General features: G+C 37.7%; 1 protein-coding gene across 1 annotated transcript in view; it reads left to right on the forward strand.

The window, feature by feature from the left end:
- The window catches only part of Atad2b (ATPase family AAA domain containing 2B), a 134,845-nt gene extending 109,451 nt beyond the window's left edge, over positions 1-25,394 (forward strand). Inside the window, exons 22-27 of the mRNA XM_050141885.1 lie at positions 5,676-5,798; positions 8,082-8,219; positions 10,857-11,537; positions 13,695-13,822; positions 14,126-14,254; positions 22,044-25,394. Of these exons, the coding sequence (XP_049997842.1) occupies positions 5,676-5,798; positions 8,082-8,219; positions 10,857-11,537; positions 13,695-13,822; positions 14,126-14,254; positions 22,044-22,085 (1,241 nt within the window). The 3' untranslated portion in view covers positions 22,086-25,394. The remainder of the gene's footprint in view (positions 1-5,675; positions 5,799-8,081; positions 8,220-10,856; positions 11,538-13,694; positions 13,823-14,125; positions 14,255-22,043) is intronic.
- The last annotated feature ends 493 nt before the right edge of the window (positions 25,395-25,887 follow it).

The following is a 25,887-nucleotide window of genomic DNA, read 5'->3' on the forward strand; positions in this document are numbered from 1 at the left end:
GTAATTCCAGCAACTTAATAAGACCCCAAAATATAAAGAAAGAAAGAAAGAAAGAAAGAAAGAAAGAAAGAAAGAAAGAAAGAAAGAAAGAAAGAGGGAGGAAGGAAAGGAAGGAAGGAAGGAAGGAAGGAAGGAAGGAAGGAAGGAAGGAAGGAAGGAAGGGCTGGAGGTCTAGCACAGTGATTGAGAACTTTTCTAAATTGTGTGAGGCCTTGAATTTCATCCCTTAGTACCTCCCAAATAAAAATTATAATGAGGTTGTATGCATTTCTTCATATTTTGTTAGGGCCACTGTTAACTAGTGCAGCAATTTTATGTCCATGAGGGTTTCTTCTTCTAGCGTTATGTCATCTCGCATCAGAATGGGTGTTGAGAAACAGGCTGATTTTCAAGCTCATTTCATGACCTTCCTTTGTCAGATGGGATCAGATGGGAGTGGCTGTGTGGGCCTTTGACCTTGTGACCTCAGCTTCTGGTGTGGTGTGGTGTGGTGTAGTCTGGTGGGAAGGTGAGCGCCATATTTAGACCTGTGCTTCTGTCTGCGCTGCTGTTCTCTAGTTGATGGTGATCAAGTTTTCTAAATCTTAGTTTTCCCATTTTTATAGTAGGGATAACAATAGAATTTGTTATTTGGGGCTGTTGTAAGAACGTGTATTTTGTTGAATGTTATGGTGTTGCCATTTTCCTATTGTTCAAATTAATTATGTCAAGTCCCTAGCATAAATCCTTTTAGCTGGGAAATATTCCTTGAAGGTTGGCTTTTGTTATTTATATTCTTTTTGGGACAGTGGGGGGTTTCAAGACAGGGTTTTTCTTCATAGCCCTGACTGTCCTGGAACTCGCTCTGTAGACCGGACTGGCCTCAAACTCATAGTGATTTCCCTGCCTCTGCTTCCCGAGTGCTAGGATTAAAGGCGTGTGCCACCAATGCCTGGTGTTATTTATATTTTTATATTCTCATTAGTATTTAAATTGTAGTTTTAAGCTTGGGGTTCCATAGTAGGTATGTACATACATGCTCTAGGATGACTCCACCTCCCCCCCACTTTGTGTTTTTTACAGTTCCCAAATCACACTTTAAACTTACTTGGAAACAAATTTAGGGACTATGAAAATGAACGTAAATGCTTGTTAGAGAAAGCTAGTTTAGGAAATAAATCTAATTTTCCCCTAGATAATTTATTATAATCCTGTTGATATAAATATCTAGTTTCAAGGAAGAAGCAATGCTTTCTGATGCAGCATTACCTTTTACTGTAGAATGTGATGGTTTACTACAGGCCATGCTCTGTTTCATAGGTGGAGCTTATGTGCTATACTTAAGACTTTCCTCCTCTGTTCCTTAAAGGTCGATACAAAGAGGGTCATAGTTCAGGAATGTTTGCTGTCTTCACACCTTACCTCTTATCTTTAGTCAACAAGGGAACATTTTTTTTTTTTTTAAGCAGCAGAGCCCCTTGTTATGTATGTACTTGTAAAACCTCAGGATCTGTTGTGTAGCAAGTGGAAATTGCATGAATGTTAAATTAATTTTACAAGGTCCCATGAGTATTTAAATGTTTACATTGTTCTCCTTGGCAGAACACATGACCACTTGGGGGTATGAGGGAACTACTTATATAGAGAAGATAAAAGTCTTTGGAAGTTAAATATTGCTACATGTTTACCAGATTATCTCACACAAGATGAAATGGATAGAAATTAAATGTGAAGCGATAAGGAATTTAACTTGTAGCTTCTAAATGTGATCAGGGTCAGACATTTGACTCTAATTGTTGTCCTAGGGATAGGGCATGATGAATGAAGTTTGACCATTCTGCATTGTTGGTCTTACCTTACCTCTAGGACAATTCTTAGACCTATCATCATTTGACCAATTTTGCTGACATTCATCCTTAATCTTATAGTCTTCACAGAATCCTAACATTTTGTATCAATTGCCTGGGATCAGAGTTCTGAGAGGCACTCATATTTTGGAGCCACCTGTAATCTACCCAGTACATCTCCAACTTTGTCATAGTTGTACCTCATAAATTTCAAACTTAACCAAACTCACTTATATTTCTGTTAGTGCTTATGACCATGCCATAATTACTTTGCAGGATACTTGGTATATAAGAATGTCTGTGATGCTGTTACTCCGTGAGTAACAGATTATGTAACCTGTATCAGTATTATGATAGATCAATAATATGACTCCTGTACAGCAGATACTGGTCTGTATGCCTTTGTACTTATCCATTAGAACCAACTACAAAATATGACACACCAGGAGGTCTAAGCAGTTTTTTCTCAGTGTGAGAGGTGAATTAGTTCAAATTGAGTCAACAACTTTGATTTCTCTCAAGACCAACCGCTCTTCTTGGTTTACTTAATGGCCTCTCCCTGTCGCCTTTTCTCCACTGAGTGTACTTTTCTTGGAGTGTTCAGATCTCCCTTAAAAGGGCATCAAGCACTGTGGGTTAGAGCCTACCCTCCTTTTTAATCTTAATTGCCTCTTAACAATGGCTTATTTCCAAATAACAGTCACATTCTGAAGTAGGGGCTCAGAGTTTGACATAAATATTTTGAGGGGATGCAGTTTACCCTGTAACATGCACATGTTGTAATGGCACAACCCTAACTGTCTAGAATTTCATTATTTTTATTTATTTATTTTTAGACTATTTTTAATTCTTTGAAAATTTCAGACATGCATCTTAATCATACCTACTCCTTCTTTTATGTCCTTTTCTGATCTTCTTTGGCACCAGACACCAATATTTACACAAACATACATGCAGGCAAAACACTCATACACATCAGATAGAATAAATAAATCTAAAAGAAATAAGTACTAGTTACAATAGCATCAAAAACTTATAATAGGAGGAAATCTGACAAAAGATATATGATATATGCATTGAAAAGCATAAATGGCTGAGAAAATTCTTGACCTAAATATCTTTTCAACAACAAATAGTGATGGAATAATTAGGTATCAGTTATGTAATCAAAATTTCCCAAACCCCCTGCCCAGTGATGGTGAACACTGAGTGCTCCATGATGAGCTTGGTCCAGGTGCTAGTATATCAGTCTTGGTCACCTTGATGTTCTTGAGAACCTCTTCCAGTCAGTGAATAAAAACATCTAAACTCTGGAAAAAAAAAAAAAAGTTGACTCAATGGATCATATACTGAAACGTAAGAGCTTAAACCTATATCCAAAACATTAAATCATACCTCAGAATTTAGTAGACAGTAAACACCCCAATGTGCTTATATATCTCCATTGGGATTTTTTTTAAAGCATCTTAAAACCAAAATGCCTAAAGCTAAATTCATTAAAGGTAATCTCTAACTTTTCCTGTCTTCCTTCCTCTATATATTCCATGTTTTTTTGTGTGTGTGTGTGTGTGTGTATGTGTCTTTATAAATGTGCTTCTCCCTCTCCCTTTCCCCTTTTGGATGCAAAAAGCTAGAGAATTATGTTTGATAGTTATCAAACCCTCTCTTCTGTTTTTATCACCCTTTTCTGTAGTTGAGATCCCATTTCAGATCTGTAATCTTTCTCTCTCTCTCATCATCACAACCACCCCAGTTCAAGTTGTGGTCTCTCTCACTTCCAGAAAGAACTTTGTGGTTATGCTTCTGGATTGTACCCTAATCCCTCTCAGTCCAGTCTCCTTATAACAGCCAGAGTGAGTTTGCATCCTATTGCTTCCTGTTCATGGCTTTTCAGTGACCTTTGATTGCTTGTAGGATAAGTTCTGAACTCTTTGGAGAAGACCTGGCACTTGTTCTAGTCTTGGCTATTGAGTTCTCTTCATCAGGAACATTTTAGTTTCATGAACTCTCCTAGCTCTTGAACGTGACACAGTCTGTACCTGCAGTATGGACTCCTCTGTCTGCGGCTCCAAAGCTTGTTCACATATCTGCCCAAGTGCCTCTTCCTTAAGAGACTCCTCAGAACTCAGGTGAAATTTGCCAAGCCCACTGACTTTCTTCATAGCCATCAGTCAAATTAGTGTCTTGTATTTTTGTTGTTATTTGTTTTCTCTTTTGAGAGAGAAGGCTTTTTATGTATGAGGTAAATTTAAAGATTAAAACAATTTATGTGTATGTATATATCTATGTGGGTATGTGCATGTATGTGTGTATGTCTGCAGAGGCCAGAAGAGGGTATCAGACTCTCTGTAGCTAGAGTTACAGGTGGTTGTGAGCTGCCTGAAATGGTACTAGGAACTGAACTCTGGTCCTCTGGAATAGGAGCAGCAAGCATTCTTTCTCTCTCTAGCTGAGAGACTATTTAATGCTACTTTCCTATGTAGTCTGAAAATTGTAATTTTGTTGGAAACATGTCTGATTGATTTTTTTGGGGGGGGATGATACTTCTGTGTAGTTGTCACTTCAGTTTTTCTACTATTGTGGACAGTGTTGAATTTAGAGAACGTTTCTCAGAAAGAAATATACCAGTGGTTGCACGTTTGTTTTTATGAGATTTCCACAATAAGCTATAATATAGTGTTATAAATAAAAGAGCTTTTATATTTTTATTCCTTTACTACAGAGAGAGAAGTAATTTTTTTAAATTTTGGATTCTTTGTTTTTGTTTGTTTAATTTTTGTTTTGAAATATGGTCTCATGTTGCCTACACTGAACTAGAACTTGTTGCATAACAGAAAATGACCTAGAATGGATCCTTCTGCTTTCCCCTCAGAGGTGCGCACTACTGTTCCAGGAGCAAACTGTTTTAAGTTATCTTGCAATTATCCACCTTTTCACATCTGGAGTACCGTAACTCCAGAGGGCACCACTGATAGTACATTGTTCACGATCCAGTCTTTCCTATAACCTGTGAGGGAGACACTGTTTTATAGTATCACTTTAGCTGTGGTACCTAGAACCCCAAGTTCTTCTCCCTGTTTCTGCTCACTGATGTTGTGAGTTGGGCTTTGTGTACTGCTGGGTTTCTCTGACAAGATTATGTGCAGTAGCTAGGGCTGCTTGAAATTGGTGATCCAAGTGCTAGGTTATAAGTGTATAATGTCACATCTGGCTGCTATTTACATACTATCTTGCATGCCTTAATTAGGTAGTTTTTCTGTACTTATATGGTTTTGTCACAGTTTAAGAGAGATCTCCCTTACTCAGAATATTTTGTGTTCTTTAGCACAGTTTTGACTAGCTACTCTGGTTTTAAAAACATGATCTTTTAGTTTTGTTTATTTGTATGTGTATGGGTGTACACACCATCTGAGAGTGAGGGCATCAGAGGAGCGCTTTGTAGAGTTCATTCTCTTCTACCTTTACATGGGTTCCAGGGATAGAAGTCAGGTTGCAGAGCTTGCACAGCTAAGGTATCCACTGAGCGGTATGCTTGGTCCTATGAGTTCCTGGGACGTATAGCATATCTCTAATTCTTAGAAAATTATATTGAAAATCATGTTTTATTTTTATAAATTAAAAATAAAACCATATTTTGAGGTAATGATTTATTAGAGTTAATATTTTGAGGTCTTAAGGTCCAATTTTCCAAGCTATTGATAGACTAGCTTATATTCTACCCACCTTTTGAATCTTTTCTTACCTAAAATGTTTTTATAATTTAAATGTTTATATATTTTACTTTGAAGGAATCCTGCATTAATTTTATTCCATTTGTATCTAAAATAAACTTATGCTTTTTTTTAACAGACAAAATTATTAGGCACAGAGCTTGTACCCTGAAGGACACTGCACATGCCATCATCGCAGCTGAACTGGACCCAGAATTTAATAAACTCTGTGAAGAAATTAAGGAAGCAAGAATAAAAAGAGGTAAGTCAGAAAAATAGATTTGCTACTGAAGCATTCTCTGCTCATTTTGTTCATCTTTCTGTGATACACAGGACAGCAAAATGTATTTTTTTGTCTCCAATATTAACCTTGTATTTAGGAATTTCTGATACTAATATGGGTCATGTAAATTCTCAAGGATATTTCAAAACTTCACCTTTGAAAGTTGGAGTGCATTGTGCATGTTAAAGAAAAGTATTTCTTAGTGAAATTTCTTAAATGATTTATGTTGTATCTATCTGTACTTGTAGCTGAAGAGATCTTAGTTTTCATCATTTCACATTTAATACCAGTACTTAAACCTTTTATAAATACTTCCCCAGTGTGTTAACACTTATGTGTCATTTTTTAATTAGAGACACAAAATGAGCATATGACTTTTATTGGGTATACAGCCGTGTCCTAGAGGAATTTTAGTAGGAGGGAGAGAAATGCCAGTGTAGAAGAACCCATTGATTTTAAGCTTATGGGATTGGTTAGATCATTTTAACAGCAAGAAATAACATGTTCTCGGTGTTTTAGAAAAATGAAAGATTGAGTTAAAAGTTGTGAGAGTCAGTTTGGAAAACTACGTTTCAGTTTCCACAGAGGCAAACATAAATTTGCTGCATTATGCAGTTCTCTTCCTTGGAGTCTATCTAAGAGAAATGAATATGTGACCACATGGAACATGTACCACATGGAACATGTACATGAATGTTCATAGGAGTGAGTGTTATTCATAATAAATAAAAACTGGAAAGAGACAAATGTCCATCACCTGGTTAGTGAGTAGCAAGGCATAGTTTATCCATAGTCTATATAACTCAGTGAAGTATTAATATAAAATGACACTGGACTTCACAAACAGCACTGCTGAAATAAGGCAGTAATGAAAGACCATCTATTGAATGTGGTTGTTTCATGTAAAATGGCAAGTATGTTGAAAACCATGCAATAGTAGCTGCCTGGGACAGGTATCTCAAATTAGGTTTCTATGAGTGACTACAAAAATGTACTTTGCTAAAAGCAATTTTATGCTTAAAATGGGTGGTTTTATGTTATATAAACAGTATCTCAGTAAGACAGCTAGGGGGGAAAGACGGTATAGCAATTTGCATTTTAATGAATGAAGCATGGAGCTAACTAAGATTGGCATATGAATGTGTAGAGAACACTTCGTGTGATTGGCCTGCCCGCCTGCCTGCCCGCCTGCCTGCCTGCCTGCCCGCCTGCCTGCCTGCCTGCCTTCCTTCCGTTCTTTCTGAGAATTGTTCTCATTAAACTCAGGCTGCCCTCAAATTCACTATGTATTTTTCTCTCTCTACCTCTTAAAAACTGAGATACAGACCTGTGCTGTCACACCCAGTTCGTACAGTGCTGGGTATCAAAACCAGAACTTGGTACATACTAGGCAAACACTCTGTCAACCTGAGCTACATCCCTAGCCTAGAAGAGGCATTAAAGGGAAAGAATATTTCTAGTTGAATAAATGAGTAGAACCAATTTTGCTAGTCAAAACAGTCAATATATAAGGTAAACTGTATTTGTATGTATGTATGTCTAAAGATGAACCAGTTATCCTTAATTTGGCCTATGTTTATGATACTTGATTAGAGATATGATGTAGACAAATAGAAATATGACTTATAGGCTAGAGATCTTTGGACTAAAGAGATGTGATAATTATTATATAACATCTTTTAAGAACTATACACATAAAGGATAATTCTTGTATATTACAATAAAAAGCTAGGTTATTGAGAGAGCTGGGAGAAGCACTAGCACTTATGGTCACATGGGGAAATTGAGATGGAATGGTTACTCTTCGGGAGATGGTGCCAGCAGGTGAGGCTTAGTGCATTGTGGTGTGACAGGCAGCAAGCTAGGTTGAAACTGTGTATGGGAATATACTTTAGTGACCCGGTACACTTACTGTACATTCTAAGATAGCAGAGACCATGGTTTTTAGACAATATGTATAGTCTTATTATCCCACAGTCAATTTGTGAAATGTATCTCTTTTGTAATTAAAGTGAGTGAAAATTGGGCTCCTATGGGCATTAGGTACCATGGCCTGCTAAGTATTTTTATTTTTATGATTTTAATATCAAGTTACTTTCCCATCTTAAAACAAAAGACCCCAATTTAAGCAGAATTACAAACTGTCTAGGTATAATAAATGACTTTTAAACTCAGTTTTATATTTCAAATTTTTTTAAAAAAACTTTGTTGATCTATGCAGCTGGGACATTTAAATAGGTATTGCTTATCTGCGGCTTGCAGGCTTTTCAGTACCAGCAGAGCAAATAACTCCTCATGGCACTGGTGCCCGTAAGACAGAGACTAGATTGGAAGAGGCATTTCGGCACAAACAAAGAAGCCCAATGGATGCCTGGCACAACTCTGCAAATAAGTGTGCATGTGAGTATTTGTGAGCATGTTAGCCAATGGTGGCAATAAGTGAGACTTGGTAGGATGGGCCCACAAGACAACAGTGCCCTTTGTCCATAGCTCTTTAATCCTGTCTTCCCAGAGAAGAGCTTGTAAAGTAAGATTAAGAGTGAGATTCTGTTTTTTGTTTTTTGTTTTTTTTTTTTTTACTTTATTTGCTGCTTTCTATACTTCCCCCCTCCCCCGGATGACTAAAACACTTGAAACATTTTTAGTGTTAAACACTGGATTTTGGATAGAATTGTGGAGGCCACAGAATCTTTTGTCCGCCTAGTCCTTATTTCCCACTCCTTGCATGATATGCAGGATGTTCTCTTTGTAGTTAGAAGTACAAGGATCATGTGGAAATGGTTGGTTTGGCAGTAGCAAGTTTGGTTCACTAAAGAGACGATTTTATGCTGAATTTAAGAAATCTGAGTAGCCTAATTTGACTTAGCTTTCTGTGATATATTTTAAAAGAGAATTTAGTTCCTAGATCTTCATAAAAGCTTACTGTTAATGATCTATTGTATTTCTGAAAGGCAAATGTTTATAAACCCAAAATCTTCCTGATGTAGTCTTCATGTATCATTAAAGATAGCCTGCTTTGAAAGATATGAACTGTTCTTCTGGCTTTAATATGATGATATTATTGCCATGTCAGCAAAGCTGTCCATGCTATGCTCTTTATACCAAATGATAATTAATTTGAAGGAATAAATCAGACCCACTTTTATTCGCCCTCCCTCCCTCCCTCCCTCCCTCCCTCTTTCCCTCTCTCCCTCCCTCCCTCCGTCTCCCCTTCCTCCCTTTCTTTTATTTTTCGAGACAGGATTTCTTTGTAGCTTTGGAGCCTGTCCTGGAACTCACTCTGTAAACCAGACTGGCCTCAAACTCACAGTGATCCACCTGCCTCTGCCTTCCTAGTGCTGGAATTAAAGGTGTGTGCCACCACTGCCCGGCTCATACCCACTTTTAAACAATATAATATTTTTATTAAAATCTTCATATGGAACAAGTTTGAAAAGGGATTTAATGATGTATTTAGTTGCTCTGAAACTATTTGGTTGCTCTGAAGCTATTTGGTTGTATTTAGTTGCTCTGAAGCTATTTGGTCTAGTTGTAGCTTGGATTGTGTCCCATTGTGTAACGTTGTACTCTCATTTAAACTTTAAAATCTTTTATAGTTTCTGCATTGATACTAATGTCTATTAATGAGAATATATTGAAAATTCACTTTAAGAAATTTTAGACTGTGGCAGGCAAGATGGCTTAGCAGACAAAGGTGCTTTCATGGTAAGCCTGATACCGGAATTTGATTTCCAGAAGCCATAGAAAGGGAGAAGAAAATGAAAGTACTTTTAAAATCTCTAGTGGGGTTTTGTTTTCTCTTACCAGCAGATGGCACATGTGACACACCATTTGTTTGTCTCGGGTTAACAGAAATCTTAACTTGAAATGTCCCAAAGGAACAGTTGCTTTTCTAAGGTCTTGGCTTTTGGAACAGTCTCAATAAAAATTGACTTTAAAAGTTGTGTTCCTAAATGGGTGTTTCAATAGAGCACCCTAAGTAAATAAGGGAAGTGGTAGGATAAGAATGCTCTCCACATACACTCATACACCTCCCACATGGTCCTTACTGTGAAGATGCTTCCTCCCATGCTGAAAGTTTTATCTGATTAGTTTCCTTACTTTTCTAAAATCCTGCTATTAGAAGTAGTGATACTAGATCCCAAAGAAAGGCATGTGTTCTCTTGGCTCCAACTAATCACCTGGAAGCCCAGCTATCTACTCAAAGAGCTCATGATGCATTTTCACCTAAGAGTATACAGCTTTTCTAGGTCTCCTTTTTTCAGATTATTGACCAAATGGATATTTTCAATATCTTCTTGATATCGTTGCCTTAATAGCAAAAAGGCTTGATTATTCTACATATTTGGAGATACGTTTGTAATAAGTTGATGCTATTGGGTAAACCATTTGTATTAGAGGCAGTTAACAGTTTGCTAACCAAATTGTTTACATAACCTATTGTAGTGCTTCTCTTCATGATCATTCATCCTACAGGTAATGCCTTTTCCTAAAAGGAGAGGCAATAGGTGTTTATTTGAGGGATAGCTGTCACTATTGGGTCCTATAGCATTGGATTAAAGGGTTTCTGTTGTTGGTGGTGTTTTTTCTTCTCCATAGCTGAGGTGCTGTTATCTTTGCATGATTTGCTTGCAGTACACCGACCTTCCTGGTAGAAATCCAAGGCTCTCTCAAACTTTCTGGGCTGCTTGGTAATATGATAATTCCCTAAATGTATGCTTTCTAGGTTAGTCCTTGAGTGTTGAAAGTTAGAATTGGCTATAAAGTAGAATCTGTAGTAGTAGAAGAGGCTAATGCCAAGCAAACTCACATGGTGAAGTTTTAAAAGTTTGCATTTGTCTGAGTTCATCTTTAACTTCATATCAATTTTACCTAGAGGTTGTAAGAATTAATCTGTATAGATAACAAGAGCCAGGGGTTTTGTTTATATTTTGGCCAGAATGGGTTTACTTTCTTTGGGCTCTCTATAAAGAAAATGTAAAACTGACATTGCACCCTGAAGTTATACATGTTCTTTCTCCCTTTCTTATCAAACAGTCCGGGTTCGGAGAAAATCAAGGCGGCGATCACAGTGGGGTAAAGGAATTATTAAGAAAAGGAAAGTCAATAATTTAAAGAAAGATGAGGAGGACACCAAGTTTGCAGACTATGACCATACCGAGGACCGGAAGTTGCTGGAGAATGGAGAGTTTGAGGTAAGCACTGACTGCCATGAGGAAAATGGAGAAGAGACTGGAGACTTATCTATGACCAATGATGAATCTTCATGTGACATCATGGATATGGACCAGGGTCAGAGGCTGAACAATGAAGCAGGCACAAAAGAGAACTTTGCATCGACTGAAGAGGAAAGTTCAAATGAATCTCTACTTGTCCACAGCAGCAGTACTCTCAATCCTGAGCAGACCTCTAAAAAAGAGCCCTTTCTTAAAGGCAGCTGTCTGAATGGTGAAGCCTCCACTGACAGTTTTGAAGGAATTCCCGTTCTAGCATGTCAGAATGGTAAAACTGAAATAGTTCCTCTCTCTGCCGGTGGAGAAAAATCTAGTTCTGAACAGAAGATTCCTTCAGAGGAACAGCCAAAAGACAAACCAGAAACTTTGAATGAAGATCCTGGAGACGATCCTGAGAAACTAGAAGTACTGGGATGTAGCAGTAATGAGAAGATCGAGCCTGGTCCTGATGTGGAGGTTAAAGATACAGAACTGGATAAAGAAGGTAGAGCTAAAGTTTTAAAAGGTTTAAATGTCAGAGTAAATTTGTTGAATATTTGTTTGATTTCTAGTAGCAATAATTGGCTAATATTCTCAGAACGGAATGATCACTCACATTTTTCATCCCATTCCATAAATAACTGTGAACATACCCAGTTTTGCTGAAGGTTCCAGATGTTGAAATATGAGCGGCGGGGCTGCGTTCCCGGCACCCGGCCGCCCGCATGGCTAGCTTATGCCCGAAATAATTACATGGAAACTGTATTCTTTCAAACACTGCCTGGCCCGGCTGGTTCCAGCTTCTTATTGGCTATCTCTTACATATTGTTCTAATCCATTTCTAATATTCTGTGTAGCCCACGAGCTGGCTTACCAGGGAGGATCTTAACCTGCGTCTGTCTGGAGTGAGAGCATCATGGCGACTCTCTCACTAAGCTTCTTTCTCCCAGAATTCTCTTCTGTTTTCTCCACCCACCTAAGGGTGGGCCTATCAAGGGGCCTAGGCAGTTTCTTTATTAATAAGAAATCACTCCCACATCAGAAGGTTCCAGAGGTTTCATGGTCCAGAATGAGTGCTGTCTTGGCCTTTTACTCTTCCACCTGTCTGATTGTCACTCTTTTTTCTTCTTCTTTGAGACAGGGTTTTTCTGACTGCTCTGGAACTTGTTCTGTAGACCAGGTTCATCTCAAATTCAGAGGTCCTCTGCCTCCCAAGTACTGGGATTAAAGTCGTGTGCCACCACCATCCAGCCTGGTTATGTTACTCTTATCTCAAAAGTTTTGTAAGTGAAAGCCAGATCAATTCACAGGTGCAAAGAAGACGGAATTCCAATGGAAGAATTGTGAGAATGGGTGAGGCAGACAGAGATTAGAAAAGTGCATAAACTGAGATTAAGCCGTTCTTAATTCATTTAATCAAGGAATTTTGATCTAATTCCCTCATGCCTGGTTTTTAGTTTTGTAAATCAAACTTTTGTAAATCAAACAATGGTATTGTTGCTGGGATTAACAATAACTAACTAGCTGCTTCTCCTGATTACTAAAACGTATTACAGTGTAATTAGACTGAGTATCCCAGATCCAACCAAGTTGCGTTGATTTGTGTGGCAGTAGAGAAAGGATGTAGAACTCACTGTTGACTCAAATTGCTCTTGGAAAATAAGAGCACTCTGCAAGCCCTACCTTCTCATGATTACCATCTGTTTTAGACAAAGTAAAAAGGGAAGTAAAGATTATCTAGTTCGTCTTTTCTCACCATTATTCTTTACTGCAAGATGTGATGGAGTGAGTCCTTGTAGGGTGTGTGTTTAGGGGTGTTTATGTAGTTACTTACACCCATGTGTATGCTCAGAGGTCAGAGGAAGACATCAGACACCCTGCTCTCTCTTCCTTATTTTTTAAAGATGGGGTCTCTCACTGATTCTAGAGGTGAACTCACAGCCAGCGAATCTCATTGATCCTAAACCCATCTTTCAGAGCACTGCTGTACAGCACATGTAGCCATAACCTTCTTTGTAGTTGAAGTGCTGGGATTCCAAAATGAGGACTTCGTGCTTACAAAGCAAATATTTTACTGACTGAGCCATCGTCTTATCATTTATAAGCAAGAGCTTAGAACCAAGGTAGTTTTTCTGTTTCTCTTTCTTTCTTTCTTTCTTTCTTCCTTTCTTTCTTCCTTTCTTTCTTTCTTTCTTTCTTTCTTTCTTTCTTTCTTTCTTTTATTTTGATTTTCAAGACAGGGTTTCTTTTTCATAGATATGTGTATCACATGATATTCCAAAGTTATAACTTTGCTTTCATAGTTATGGTTCAGTTCTCTTTCATTTGGATTATTTATTCTTATTTAAAAAGGCGGGCGGTGGTGGTGACACCTTTAATCTCAACACTGGGAGGCAGAGGCAGGCAGATCTCTGTGAATTTGAGGCCAGCCTGGTCTACAAGAGCTAGTTCCACGACAGGCTCCAAAGCTAGAGAAACCCTGTCTCAAAAAACCAATAAACAACAAAATAGGAAAGCACCCCAAAATAAACATGATCATTTTTTAAAAAATATATTGTTCTTTAAAAAATATGTCATGGGCAAAAGAATTTATATTTGCTTAATAATGATTTTCTCTTAATTTTATTGACTATAGTACATTTTTTTCTCTTCTCAATTGTAGGTGCTTCTAAAATAAAGAAATATCGTAAATTAATTTTAGAGCAGGCAAAAACAACAGGCCTGGAACTGGTTCCAGAAGAGCCATCTGAGCCTGTGCCACCTCTGATAGTTGATCACGAGAGACTGAAGGTATGCTTAGCTCTTCACCGTTTGCTTTCAATGACTGGACTAATACTGGATATTTGTAAAGCAGTAATAAGACTAGTTTTGGTAATTCTTACTTTAACCTAGCGATAAGTGTCCCAGGACTTCTCCTAACTGAGAGTTAAGTATATTTTGAGGGTTTGAAGTTAGTAAGCTAAAGCCTAGAATCTTCAAACCATAGGTGTTATTTTGTCTAGGCATTTGACTATAATGGTTTCAGTTTAACTGATGATGTCTACTACATCTTATCTTCTTTCTTTGGGTTTCTCTCACATGTACCCCTTCCAGAAACTGCTTGATTTGTTGGTAGATAAAAGCAACAACTTGACAGTTGATCAACTCGAGAGATTGTATTCCCTTCTTAGTCAGTGCATCTACCGCCATCGTAAGGATTATGACAAGTCACAGCTTGTGGAGGTAAGTGTGTTTAGTGCATGTGAAGAGATAAATGCTGTTTGCTTATCTTAAAAGAAAAAGAAGAGAAGTTATCTAAGTCCATTTTTAAAAGATTTCATGTGTATGAATGTTTTGCCTGTGTGAATGTATGTGTGCCACAGGTGTGCTAAGTCCATTATTTTTTACTAAGTAACTGAACAGTGCTGTAAAGATTTAAGATTAGGAAAATTGGGCACTGAGTCTGCAGCTCAGTGTTAGTACATCAGTTATCTAGCATGAGTGAGACCGTGGGTTTGATCTCTTACACTTAAAGAAAAAAAGGAAAAAATATTATGATACAGTTTGAAGAATAAAGCTCTTCTCTACCATTTTGTCTCAGTAAATAAGATAGCAGGTTCCTTGTCTGTCCAAAAGTAGACACTTATGGTTCTGTGTAGTTGAGCATACGGAATGACTATCATCATTCTCTTTTCTTTAGTTTGCTACTGACTCATACTACTTGGGCCTGTTGGTGTGATAGCTCTACAATCCCTATCATTGGAGAGCTGAGAGGGAGGGTGTTCAATAGGTAGGAACAGAAGAGTCAGAAGTTCTAGGTCATCTTTAGCTACATAGCAAGTTTGAGGCTAGTTTGGGAAGTGTGCATGCGTGTGAATGAAGATAGGTAAGGCAGTGAGGCCTGTTTGCCACCCACTAGTACACAAATAGTTGGAAAAGAACTGTATGACGTTTGTTTTGATCAGACCTTTTCCTGTAAGTAGCAGAGGGACAGAACTTGTCCTTCAACTCATATGCTTTAAACATGGGCCTTTCCTTTTCTGTATGGCTCTGGACCACATGGACATTCCTTCCTCCAAAGAGCATCTGTTTTCTTATATTTGACATATCTCATCTGTGCTCCTGCCTTTTAGTGTCACTTTAGCAAATGCAATCCTGCATGTACTCACTGAGTTGTTCACAGCTATCCACTGACTGAGCTGAACAACTTAGATTTTCTTTGTTCATTTGTTAGTTCATATGTTGGTCTAGCTATGAAATATTTATCAGGAATCTCCAGTATCAGATACTGTGCTACTTGTTTGGGATGCTAAGCATGAGAAATTTCTTCTTCTAAAGAAATATTTCCAGTGTTAAGGATATTAGAGATTTATGTGGAAAGGATATGATTATTTTTCGTGTGTTATAAGGACATTAGATTTGTTGTCTTGCAGTACTAGGACTTGAACATCAGTCAGGCCTTGCATAAGCTAGGCAAGCGTCCTACCACTGAATTACACCTTTAACCTTAGGATAAGGAGCATTAGATTTGAATCAAAATAAGGTGGCATTTAAAATCATTTTGGAGGGCAAAATAACTGATTAGGGCTCTTACTTGCTCCACCACACCAACACCAAGAGGTAGAGATGGCCGAGAGGTTAGTGCCCATGGAAGAAGGCTGGAATTTAGTAGAAAAAACAAACAAACAAACAAAAAACAACCCAGAAGCTTTAGCCAGACATAGTGGTGCACACCTTTAATCCCGGCACTCTGGAGGCAGAGGCAGGTGAAGCTTTGTGAATTCAAAACCAGCCTGGTCTACAAAGCAAGTTCCAGGTCAGCCAGAGCTGTTACATGGAGAAACCCTGTTGCAAACTTCCACCCCAAAACCAGAACCTTTGTAGAAATATAGAGAACAGGCTAGTTGCAGCATAGCAAGAAAAGCAAAATCACCTTTTCTTCAGTTCCACAGCCTAGCAAGGAAGAGTCTCCACTTTACAGTAGAGTAAAGTGCATTATTCTCAGTGCAAATAATGGCAGATACTGCTACTGGATATTTATGTGGCCCCTGAAGGCTTTCAACACACACACACACAACCCCACAAAATCTTAGTGCTTGCCATCTGAGACATACACTGCTTTGGTACTGTACTTGGTGACCATCCCACAGTCCTGGCATCTCCAATTTAATAAGGCTGCACCTTCACCATTGGTCCCTTCTGGACTTTCATAATGCCAAGCCTCAATGATTTCCACGTTTCAGTCCTAGAACTTTCATGCCACCAAAAACCAGTAATGTGGGAGACTGCTAACGTTAACAAGTTCAGCTGTCAGTTCGAGGTGCTACCTGAGCCTGTGACTCTGGATCACAGCTTCCATGTGCTAATCCTGAAGAAGACTTCTCAGTGATGTTGGTCTCTTACCGATCACAGCTGACCCTTCAGTCTCAGCTAACTGTTTGTACCATCAATCGTCCCAGTAAAGGGTTTACCTCAGTTGCTCTGCTTTCCTGCTAATCACATCTGATTCTTCAGCCCCAGCTGACCAGAAACCACACATTCTTAATTCAAATATATCACAAAATATATCTCAAACTTTGCTCTGAAAATTTTAAGCTAGGCCTTCACTATCTACATTTCTGTCAGCATTCTTCTGAGCTTTCACATCAACAGCTTGTTAAGCTCTGAGTATTTAATGACTTTTCTAGCCCAAAGCTCTAAAACCAACCACAATTCTCCCGAAAACATGGTCAGGTCTCATAGCAATGTCTTACTCCCTGTACCAACTTTAGTTCTAGTCTGCTTCTCTGTTGCTTCAATAAAACGCTTACCAAAAGTACCTTGGAGGAGAAAGGGGTTTATTTGGCTTTCAAGTTGTAGTTTACCATTGAGGGAATCCAAGGTGAGAACTTGAAGCAGAAAGCACAGAGACGCACTGCTTACTGGTTTGCTTCAATGACTTACTCAGCCTTTCCCCCTTTTTAAGATTAATTTATTCCTACTTTTTGTGTATGGGTGCTTTCCCTGCGTGAATGTTAAGTGTATCATGTGTGTGCAGTGTCCACAGGCTAAAAGAAAACATTGAATCCCCTAGAATCATCTGGAGTTACAGATGATTGTGAGCCATCAGAGAGGTGCTAGGACCTGAACCCAGGACCTCTGAAAAAGCAGCAAGTACCTTTAAGTGCTGAGCCACCTCTACTAATTCAGCTTTTTTTTTTTTTTATACAACCCAGGGCCATCTGCCCATGGGTAGCATCTACTCCTGGGTCCCATATCAATCATCATTCAAGAAAATGCCCCTACAGACATGCCCATAAGACTGTCAGATAGAACAGTTCCTCAACGCAGATTTTTTCTTCCTAGGTATATCTAGGTTTGTGTCAGGCTGGCAAAAATAGCCAGCACAATGTAGAAAAACTGAAAGTGCTTCCTTTAAGATCAGAAACAAGACAAAGATGTCTGTTTTATTGCACTTATACAAAAGATTACTAGAAATTTTAGCCAGTACAATTAGACAAGAAGAACTGAAAGACAAATCAGAAGGTGAAGTTATTCCTATATACTAATGATATGATTCTATCTTAGTCTGTTCTATTGCTGTGAAGAGACATCTTGACCACAGCAATTCTTATGAAGGAGAACATTTAATTGGGGCTTGCTTACAGTTCAGAGGCTTGGTGTATCATCATGGCAGGGTGCATAGTGGCAGGCACTGCAGAATTGGTGTTGGAGAAGCAGCTGAAAGCTACATCCTGATCTACAGACAGGAAAAACTGAGCCTAGCTTGGACTTTGGAAACCTCAAAGCCCATCCCCAGTGACACACTTCATCCCAGAAGACCACTCCCTCCAACAAGGCCACACCTCCTAATTCTTCTAATCCTTTCAAAGAGTTTCACTCCCTGGTGACTAAGCATTCAAATATGAGCCTATGGGGGCAATTCTTATTCAAAGTACCACAGGTTCTATACATAGAAAAACCTAACAGCGACATCAAAAGACTCTTTGAACTGAACTGTGTAGAAAGATTTAAAGACTATACCAGGTGACTGTTGGATGCATGATTCAGTAAAGCAGCAGAATACAGAAATCCAATTAGTAGCTTTTTTTTATAGACAATTAATGAATTTGCAAAAAGGAACCATGTTGGATAGGGAGACTAGGAGTAAACTTAAAGAAGTGGAAGTCTTCCATCATGAGAATTGCAAAATACCAATAAGACAAATTGCAAGACCCTCTATGTTCATGGATTTGAATTATTAATATTGTTAAGATATTTATACTACTCAAAATAATATGCTGAAAAAAATAATATGCTGATTCAATAAAATCCCTACCAAAATACCAGTGACATTACTCATAGAACTAGGAAAAATAGTGATAAAATTCACATAGATGCACAAAAGAACTTAAACTGCCCAGTCGCGAACAAAAAAGAACAAAAGTATAGACAACACAATAGTGATTTTTAAGATATACTACACTGCCTTAGTAACCAAAAACACATGTTATTGCCATAAAAACAGACATCAGAGACTAATGGAACAGAATAGAAAGCTCAGAAATAAATCAACAGCTTTTTTCAAAGAAGTGTAAAAATATCCTTTTAAGAAAAAGCAGTCTCTCTAACAAATGCTTCAGGGAATACTGGATACCCACATGTAGCCGACTGAAGCCTAAAGCCTTAACAATCAACCTACCTAAAAACCTCAAAACAAGTCATACAACGTAATGTAAGATCTCTGAGTGCTAAAGTATAGAGGAATCATTTTAAGATACTGGTGCAGGCGATGGTTTTTTGGATAGGACTCCCAAAACACAGGAAACAAAAGCAGAAATTGACAATTAAGGTTACATCAAATGAAAAAGCCTTCTACACACACAGCAAAGGGGAAAAAACCAACATCAACAGAGTAATATTACCAATCAAAAAGTAACCCAGCTGAAGTAATATTGGCACATGATCTGAATAGACACTAAGAAACAGATAGATTTCAATAAATATGCAAAAGAATGTTCAATATCATAAGTCATTAGGCAAGTATAAGTCAAAACAAATGAGTTACCAATTCAGTTAAAATAGTAGTATTTAAGATAGAAAAAAATAATACAAATGCTAGCAATGGTGTGGAGAAAATGGACCTTTAGACACTGTTGGTGAAATGTAAGCTAGCCACTCTGGGAAATAATACAGATGTTTCTGGATAAAACGAAGAATAGAATAACCATATGATTGTTACGTCACTTTTCTGGGTATAAATGAAACCAGAATATAGAAAAGAGACTCTTGTGGGACTGGAGAGTTGGCTTAGTGGTTAAACTGCCCTTCCAGAGGACCTGAGTTCAATTTTCAGTTTACATCTGTCTGTAACTCCAAGATCTCACATACATATTTGCAAAACCACAATGCACATAAAATAAAAATAAATAAATTACATATGTAATAAAAGAAGCAATCAGGTGGTAGCAGCGCACGCCTTTAATCTCAGCATTTGGGAGGCAGAGGCAGGTGGATCCTTGTGAGATCCATGTATCTCTCTCTTAGTGGTCTCCTTATTTCCTGTCTTCTCTGGGGTTGTGGCCTAAAGGCTGCTTATCCTTTGCTTTATGTCTAATATCCACTTATGAGTGAGTAGATATTAGACGAACATAGCTTGTTTGTCTTTCTGTGTCTGAGTTACCTCTCAGGATGGTTTTTAAAAATGCTTTCAAAAGATGTTGTAACTATAGTTCAGTAGCCCTCTACAGACACTTCAACTCATGATATGTGTATATATGGAAATATCACAGTGAATCATGCTAACTGTATAAATAATATGTGCTAGTTACAATTAAATAAAATTTAAAACTTAAAACCACTAGAAGATAAGTTCACATTTTTAAAAATCAATAAGACAGAAATATGCTGCACACACACACACACACACACACACACACACACACGTATATTCCAAAACATGCTGCACTTGATAAAACACAACCAAACACAATGTGTTTTCTTTGTTTGGATTCTAGACTAGTGAAATTCTATCACATTTTATTTTTAATTTTTTGTTGTTCTGTTTTTGTTTTGAGATAGGGTATTAGGTGTAGCCTTGGCTGGCCTGGAATTCTCAATTATTTCATAACCATATTTTATGAGTTTCATCTTTTTCAAAGCTATATAACTTATACAATATGTAGAAGCTTCCAGAAATGAGAAAATAAAAAATACTGCCACCCCCTGCCATCTAGAGGGTCTTTTAAGTGAGATTTATTGGGAATTAAACTACCAAGGCCATCTGAGGGAGGCAGAAAGAAGAGCAAAATGGTGGAAAAGCAAGCAGATTTTAAAATAGTCAGCAGTATGGTGAGCTGAGCTAATACAGGCTGTCCGGATTGATCCAGACCTAGATGCCCTTGCTAGAGGTAGTTAACCTTTGGGGAAGGTTAAAGGAGATTCCCGGAGGATTAAGGATGGTTTCTAGTGAACAGAAACCATTTTAGATCTGCTTTTCCAGGAAATAGAAACCTTTAGGCTTGTGTACCTGGCAACAACTCTTCTGTTTACCTGGCCAGAGTAGTTCTGTTTAGGGCAGTGTCACTTCACTTCTATTTTGGGGGAAGGAGGGACTTTGGACCTGACGACCTGACAGTCATTTGGAATGTCTTCCAATGTTTTACAATACCCAACTTTCCATAATACTTACTATTAATGTGTGAGTTTGTTTTTAAAATTTTGATCATATTGTATATTTTGCTTTATAATTTGATTTTCTTTCCCAGCAGTAAATCATAAGCCATTGAGTAGGTGATTTTAGTTGATCGCATAGAATAACTGATTAATCAGATAATAATCTGTTTAATATTGATACAGATCAGATTTTGTTAGAACTGTATGAAGGTAGAAAAGATATATTTGGTGTTTGTCTATCTTAATGTAGTACAGTTTACAGGGGTGTGTATGTGTGTATTTTTTTTTCCAGACAGAGTTTTTCCATGTTGTAGACCAAGGTGGCCTCTAACTCAGAGAGATTCATCTGTCTCTGCCTTCCGATTTCTGGGATTAAAGGCATGTACCACCACCACTGAGCATGTTTTTTTTTTAATTCTACAACTTTTTCAAAGAAATTTGAATGAACTGCATATTCCTCTGAGTGGGATTTGTTATCTTTATACTCTAGAGGCCTACTCTAAGGCATGGGAGGGTTGGTAGAATGAACAGTGCATGTTGCTGGTGGTGGTGAACAGCTCCCTTAGCCCTTTTCCCTGATCATCTGGGATAGAATGGAAGGAGGGATGTGGGAATAAGGTACAGCCTCATTTTGTCATAAACATTCCTGAAATGAACACATGCTGTTGGTTTTAGTGGTCAGTAAGGTGTATTGAGTAAGAGAGGTACAGATGCTGACCTGAGCTTGCTTGAGTCCCTCTTCTGACTTTGAGTGTGGTGGTAGACTCCTGCAGTTACAGGGCTCTGGAGGCCCAGACTGTAAGGATTGTAAATTAGACCTCTGCCTGGGCTACATAAATAATTCTTAGCCAGCCAAGGCTGTCTACTGCAGCTTCTCTCTCAAACAATACAACAAAATGAAATTCTGATCTTGCCACTTAGTGGCCACCAGATTATTTTCTTCTGTGCCTCCCTCAGGTTTGTTTGTTTGTTGTTTGTTTGTTTTTTAAATGGGCCTTATAATAAATACTTTCAACGATTTCAAAATCATTGTAGGAATTAAGTTATATATATGTATGTACACTTCATATGGGCATGAATATATATCTTATATACCTATTTATTTACATATATAAATACATCTGGAATATATTTCTTAGTGCAGTATCTGGCATCGTAAATTATTGAATGATGCTATCTTTACCATCCCTGTTGCTAAAGAATAATATAAGCAGTACTTAGAATTGTCTAGGGCAGATGGTTTTACAGAAGAGTTGTAAAAATATTCAAATTTGAACTTGTATCTCAAATTCTTTACTAAAAGTTTAATGTGAGCCTTTTGTGGTGAGAAATTCTTTTGTCTCCTATAGTGGATAACAGTTACTTCTTTCTCTTCCAGGAGATGGAAAGAACGGTTCATATGTTTGAGACATTCCTATGAACTTGTGAGACGAGTGGTTTCTCCTCTCCAATCTGCTCCTGCCGAGCGGTCTTCTGAGCCATTCCCTTTCAGATTGCACCAATCCTGCGCAGAGCCTTGGTGTAAAGTGCTCGCTCACTCATTCTTTCTCTGTTGAATTTGGTGCTATTGTCTCAGGTACCTGAAACCAACCAGCCTACAAGAACCAAACAAAACTTCAGAAACATGTTGTATTTTCCACAAATAAAAAATACAACCCCACAGCTTGGAGATTCTGGTGCTACGGAAACTGCTTTCGCTCTGCCCCTCTCTTCTGCCCTCTTGGAGAGTCTCTTAGGGAGCAGACCAGCATACCAGAGGGAACTGGATGGGGCAGTTCTAATTGTGCTGAATTGTTGGAAATCGTGGGCGAACTGCTTTTTCTGTTTCTGTTCCTCTTTTCTATCTCTGATCATATCCCATCCCCTCACCCCCAGGTAATGGACTAAGACCTGTTTTAGAATTGGCTATGGTGTATTCTGGTGGACAACTGAAGAAACTAGGTGAAATTAGGTTAGGCTCTTTAGAACTGCCTTTAATGTGCCTTTTTATTCATTTGAGAAAGATGAGGCTTACTGGATGGGCTCATTTGTAGCAAATTAATTAGAATGTTTTATTTGGTTACAACCTTGAAAATAAGTTTTGATACTCAGTGTCATTAAGAGACAAGAGTATTCTGTATTAAATGCCTGTCTTGTTCTCAAAACAATCAAGATACTCAGTAATCCACGTGATATGCTAGTTTGTCCTCTTTCCTGTGGTGTGTTTCCAGTTAAAAAACACACACTAAAACAGCAAATGATAAACAGTCCACAAAACCCCGTGTACTTCTCCATATTGCTGACAATGATGACCAGAAAATAAATAGTTGGTGGCCATTCTTCTGTCAGATGCAATTTAATAGTTATTCATGTTTGAGTTACCAGAGAAAAGTGATTTTCATGTATAGTCAATTGTTATTGTTTTGTTTTAAAGCCAGGACTTGCCAAATGGACAGAAAAGAGGAATTTGTTTGAAACTCTTTAAAACTCATTTTCTGTATAACTGCAAGTGAGCTCTGGTATGTCCTTGAATAACAGTGTTAACATTTAACCCTGTCCCATGCTCACATCTTCACAATGTTTCAGTTTGATTGGAATCATTTTGGATCTTGTTGAGTGATTTCTGTGGATTGTGCTTATGAAAATAATTATGGGTTGTTAATTTTACAAAACTTTCTAAGAATTTGGAGACACAGTCTAGGCAGTTGCAAAGAGGCAAAGGGAATGCAGTGACATTTTTTATGAGATAATTTTTAAACAAAGTACAGAAAAATTTGCAGACAAATTGGCTTGCTATATTCCTTTATTATAGCCGTTAGCTGCAGGTGTGTCTTTCCAATATATGCAACACATATTTGGGTTTTAATTAGGGCACATGGTCGAGGACTACTGCAGAGATACTGAGCTACCTCAGCTTTTGTTTTTAGTTACCAACAGTGTTTACAGGGTCCTGTAACACTTTGCCACCGTTTACACGCTGAAGCTAAGGTACCTGTCTCCTTGTCTCTGGCTGTGGTGGTGTGCAGAGAGCTCGTGCTGGCCTCAGCTACTGCAGTAATCCCAAGTGCTTTTGCATTTACCTTCATGTTCACCGTCTTCTAGCTTGATTTTTTTTTTTTTTGGATGATCCTTGTTTTCTTTATACCTGGTCTGAGGTTTTCATGACATTTAGTTAGTCATGTAATTCAAGATGCTACCATGTAGACACACTGTATTTTTAAGGTGGGCAAGTGTGATTAACGATGAACCATTTTAAAGGGGAGGTGATTTGAAACCTCTAATTTGATTATTGGGAGGATTTTCATGCTTTATTTAGTATTTATTACCATCATACCAGTGCAAACTATTTTACTGTCTAATACATTAGCATTTTGTATTTTGATGGAAATTGTTACAGAATTTAAAGATTTGATGAAATAAGATGTAGCAGATTTTTTGTAGCGAGTTTCTGGTAAAAGGGTTTTTGCAAGTCTCAGGTTCTTGCTGTGCTATTTTCTTCTTTAGTATTTATTCCAGTTTCTCTACTTCAGAAGCATTCTGTTCAAGTAACAGCAGCACTTGTGAATGGAGGAAAACCGCACATGTTCTAAGGTTTCCGAATCTTGCACGTGAATTAAGATTTTAGCCATCAGTGAGTTTGACAAAGGAAATTTATTTATTTAAGCATTAAAAATGCTATCAAAAGATCACATCTTGTTTTATGTTTATCCTTGATATAGATGGAGAAATCAGAGGAAAACTCAGTATAGGAACTGCCACTTTGAACAGTTTAGGTCTCAAAGACAAAGCCAGTCTCATGCCAAGGGGGGAGATGAACTGAAATCGCACCAACTCTTCAGGCCCCTTTCCCCCCAAAGAGAAACATACTATACCAGTTTTACAGCTATCTGGTGGTTCTATAAATAAAAGCAGCTTGTGAAATTATCCAAGTTGAGTCAGTTTTGTTTACCTTTCTGTAAAGTTCTTAATTTTTGCTGTATAGCATTGGCAAAAATATTGTACAAATTGACCTCTGTTCTTACTTCCTATGTGAGCATTATATGTGATAAGCGCCTGTGTAAAACCTTGCTCTCAGATAAACAAATTATGTAGCCCAGCCAAGCAAAAGTTCATGCTCAGCTGTTGGAACCCTGGGAGCTTCTTGAAGATGATGGAACTGCATTAGGTTTGAAACTGATGGCTGTGGAATAAATTGTGTTTTTGAGCTTGAATCTTACCTGTGATTAATTTTTTTAATGTCCTTTCATGACTTGATTTTTCTCATATGCCAATGTATTTGTAGGTTTACTGGATTTTATTTTTAGGGAGTGGGGTGGTAATTTCTTATCTTCCCTTGTTTTGATTTAAGTTGGTTCAGCTATGGTGCTAATCAGTAGGTTTCTTCAGTGTCAGGTCCCGTAGCTGAATGCCATTGCTGTTATAATTATTATTTGTAACCATTTTGGAAGCTTGAATTTGGGCTTGTACCTGCATCTTTTATATTTTGTACATTTGGTTGTTTAGACTTTGGGAGTCCTATTTGGTTTTGGTCATGTATATCTACTTTGTAGATTAAGTAGACTTCAACTACAGTCTATTTTGGGTTTGTAGTTTAATTTAGAATTGTGTTAAATTGATGTTTTACATTTGACTTCATTTTACATTAGTTTGGAGTAAATTATTTAATTTTTGAATTCTGGAATTTGAACATTTACTGTAATTTGTAATATAACTGCTGTGAAATACTTGAATAAAGATGATAAGAAAAACACGTCTTTCTTTCGCATGATTGCGAGTGCTGTGGGCTGCATCTGCAGGACTGCTTGTCTTTCTGAAGTGCCTAGTTCTACAACGAGCGCATGTTGTGCTTAGTAAGTACCGCCATCTTGTTATGTTTTCTTTAGATTTTAATTATGCCTCTGGATTTCTTAACTGAAAGGCTTTCTTCTTCCCGTTGAGAGAGTATAGTTTTAATTTAATTGGAAATTTTGTTGTCTAAACTATGTTGGACAGAAACAAGTACATTATTTCAAACATTGTTTTTATATCTGAATGTTTACTTTTAAAAAAGACCTTAAAATTGCTTTTGGGGCACAGACTTTGAGGACATTGGAAATAAAGTTGGATTTTATTTATCCAGTTTTAGTTTCCATAGGGAACTACAGTAAAGGCATAGTTTAATCTTGATCTAACTATTTAATGCTCTATAACTTTTAGACCTGAAGTGACCTTTGAGCTTTTTTTTTTTTTTTAATCTGAATTCC

This window comes from Alexandromys fortis, unplaced genomic scaffold (assembly GCF_014885135.2).
Source record: "Alexandromys fortis isolate MF-2015 unplaced genomic scaffold, M_Fortis_MF-2015_v1.1 scaffold_30, whole genome shotgun sequence".
Lineage (NCBI taxonomy): Eukaryota > Metazoa > Chordata > Mammalia > Rodentia > Cricetidae > Alexandromys > Alexandromys fortis.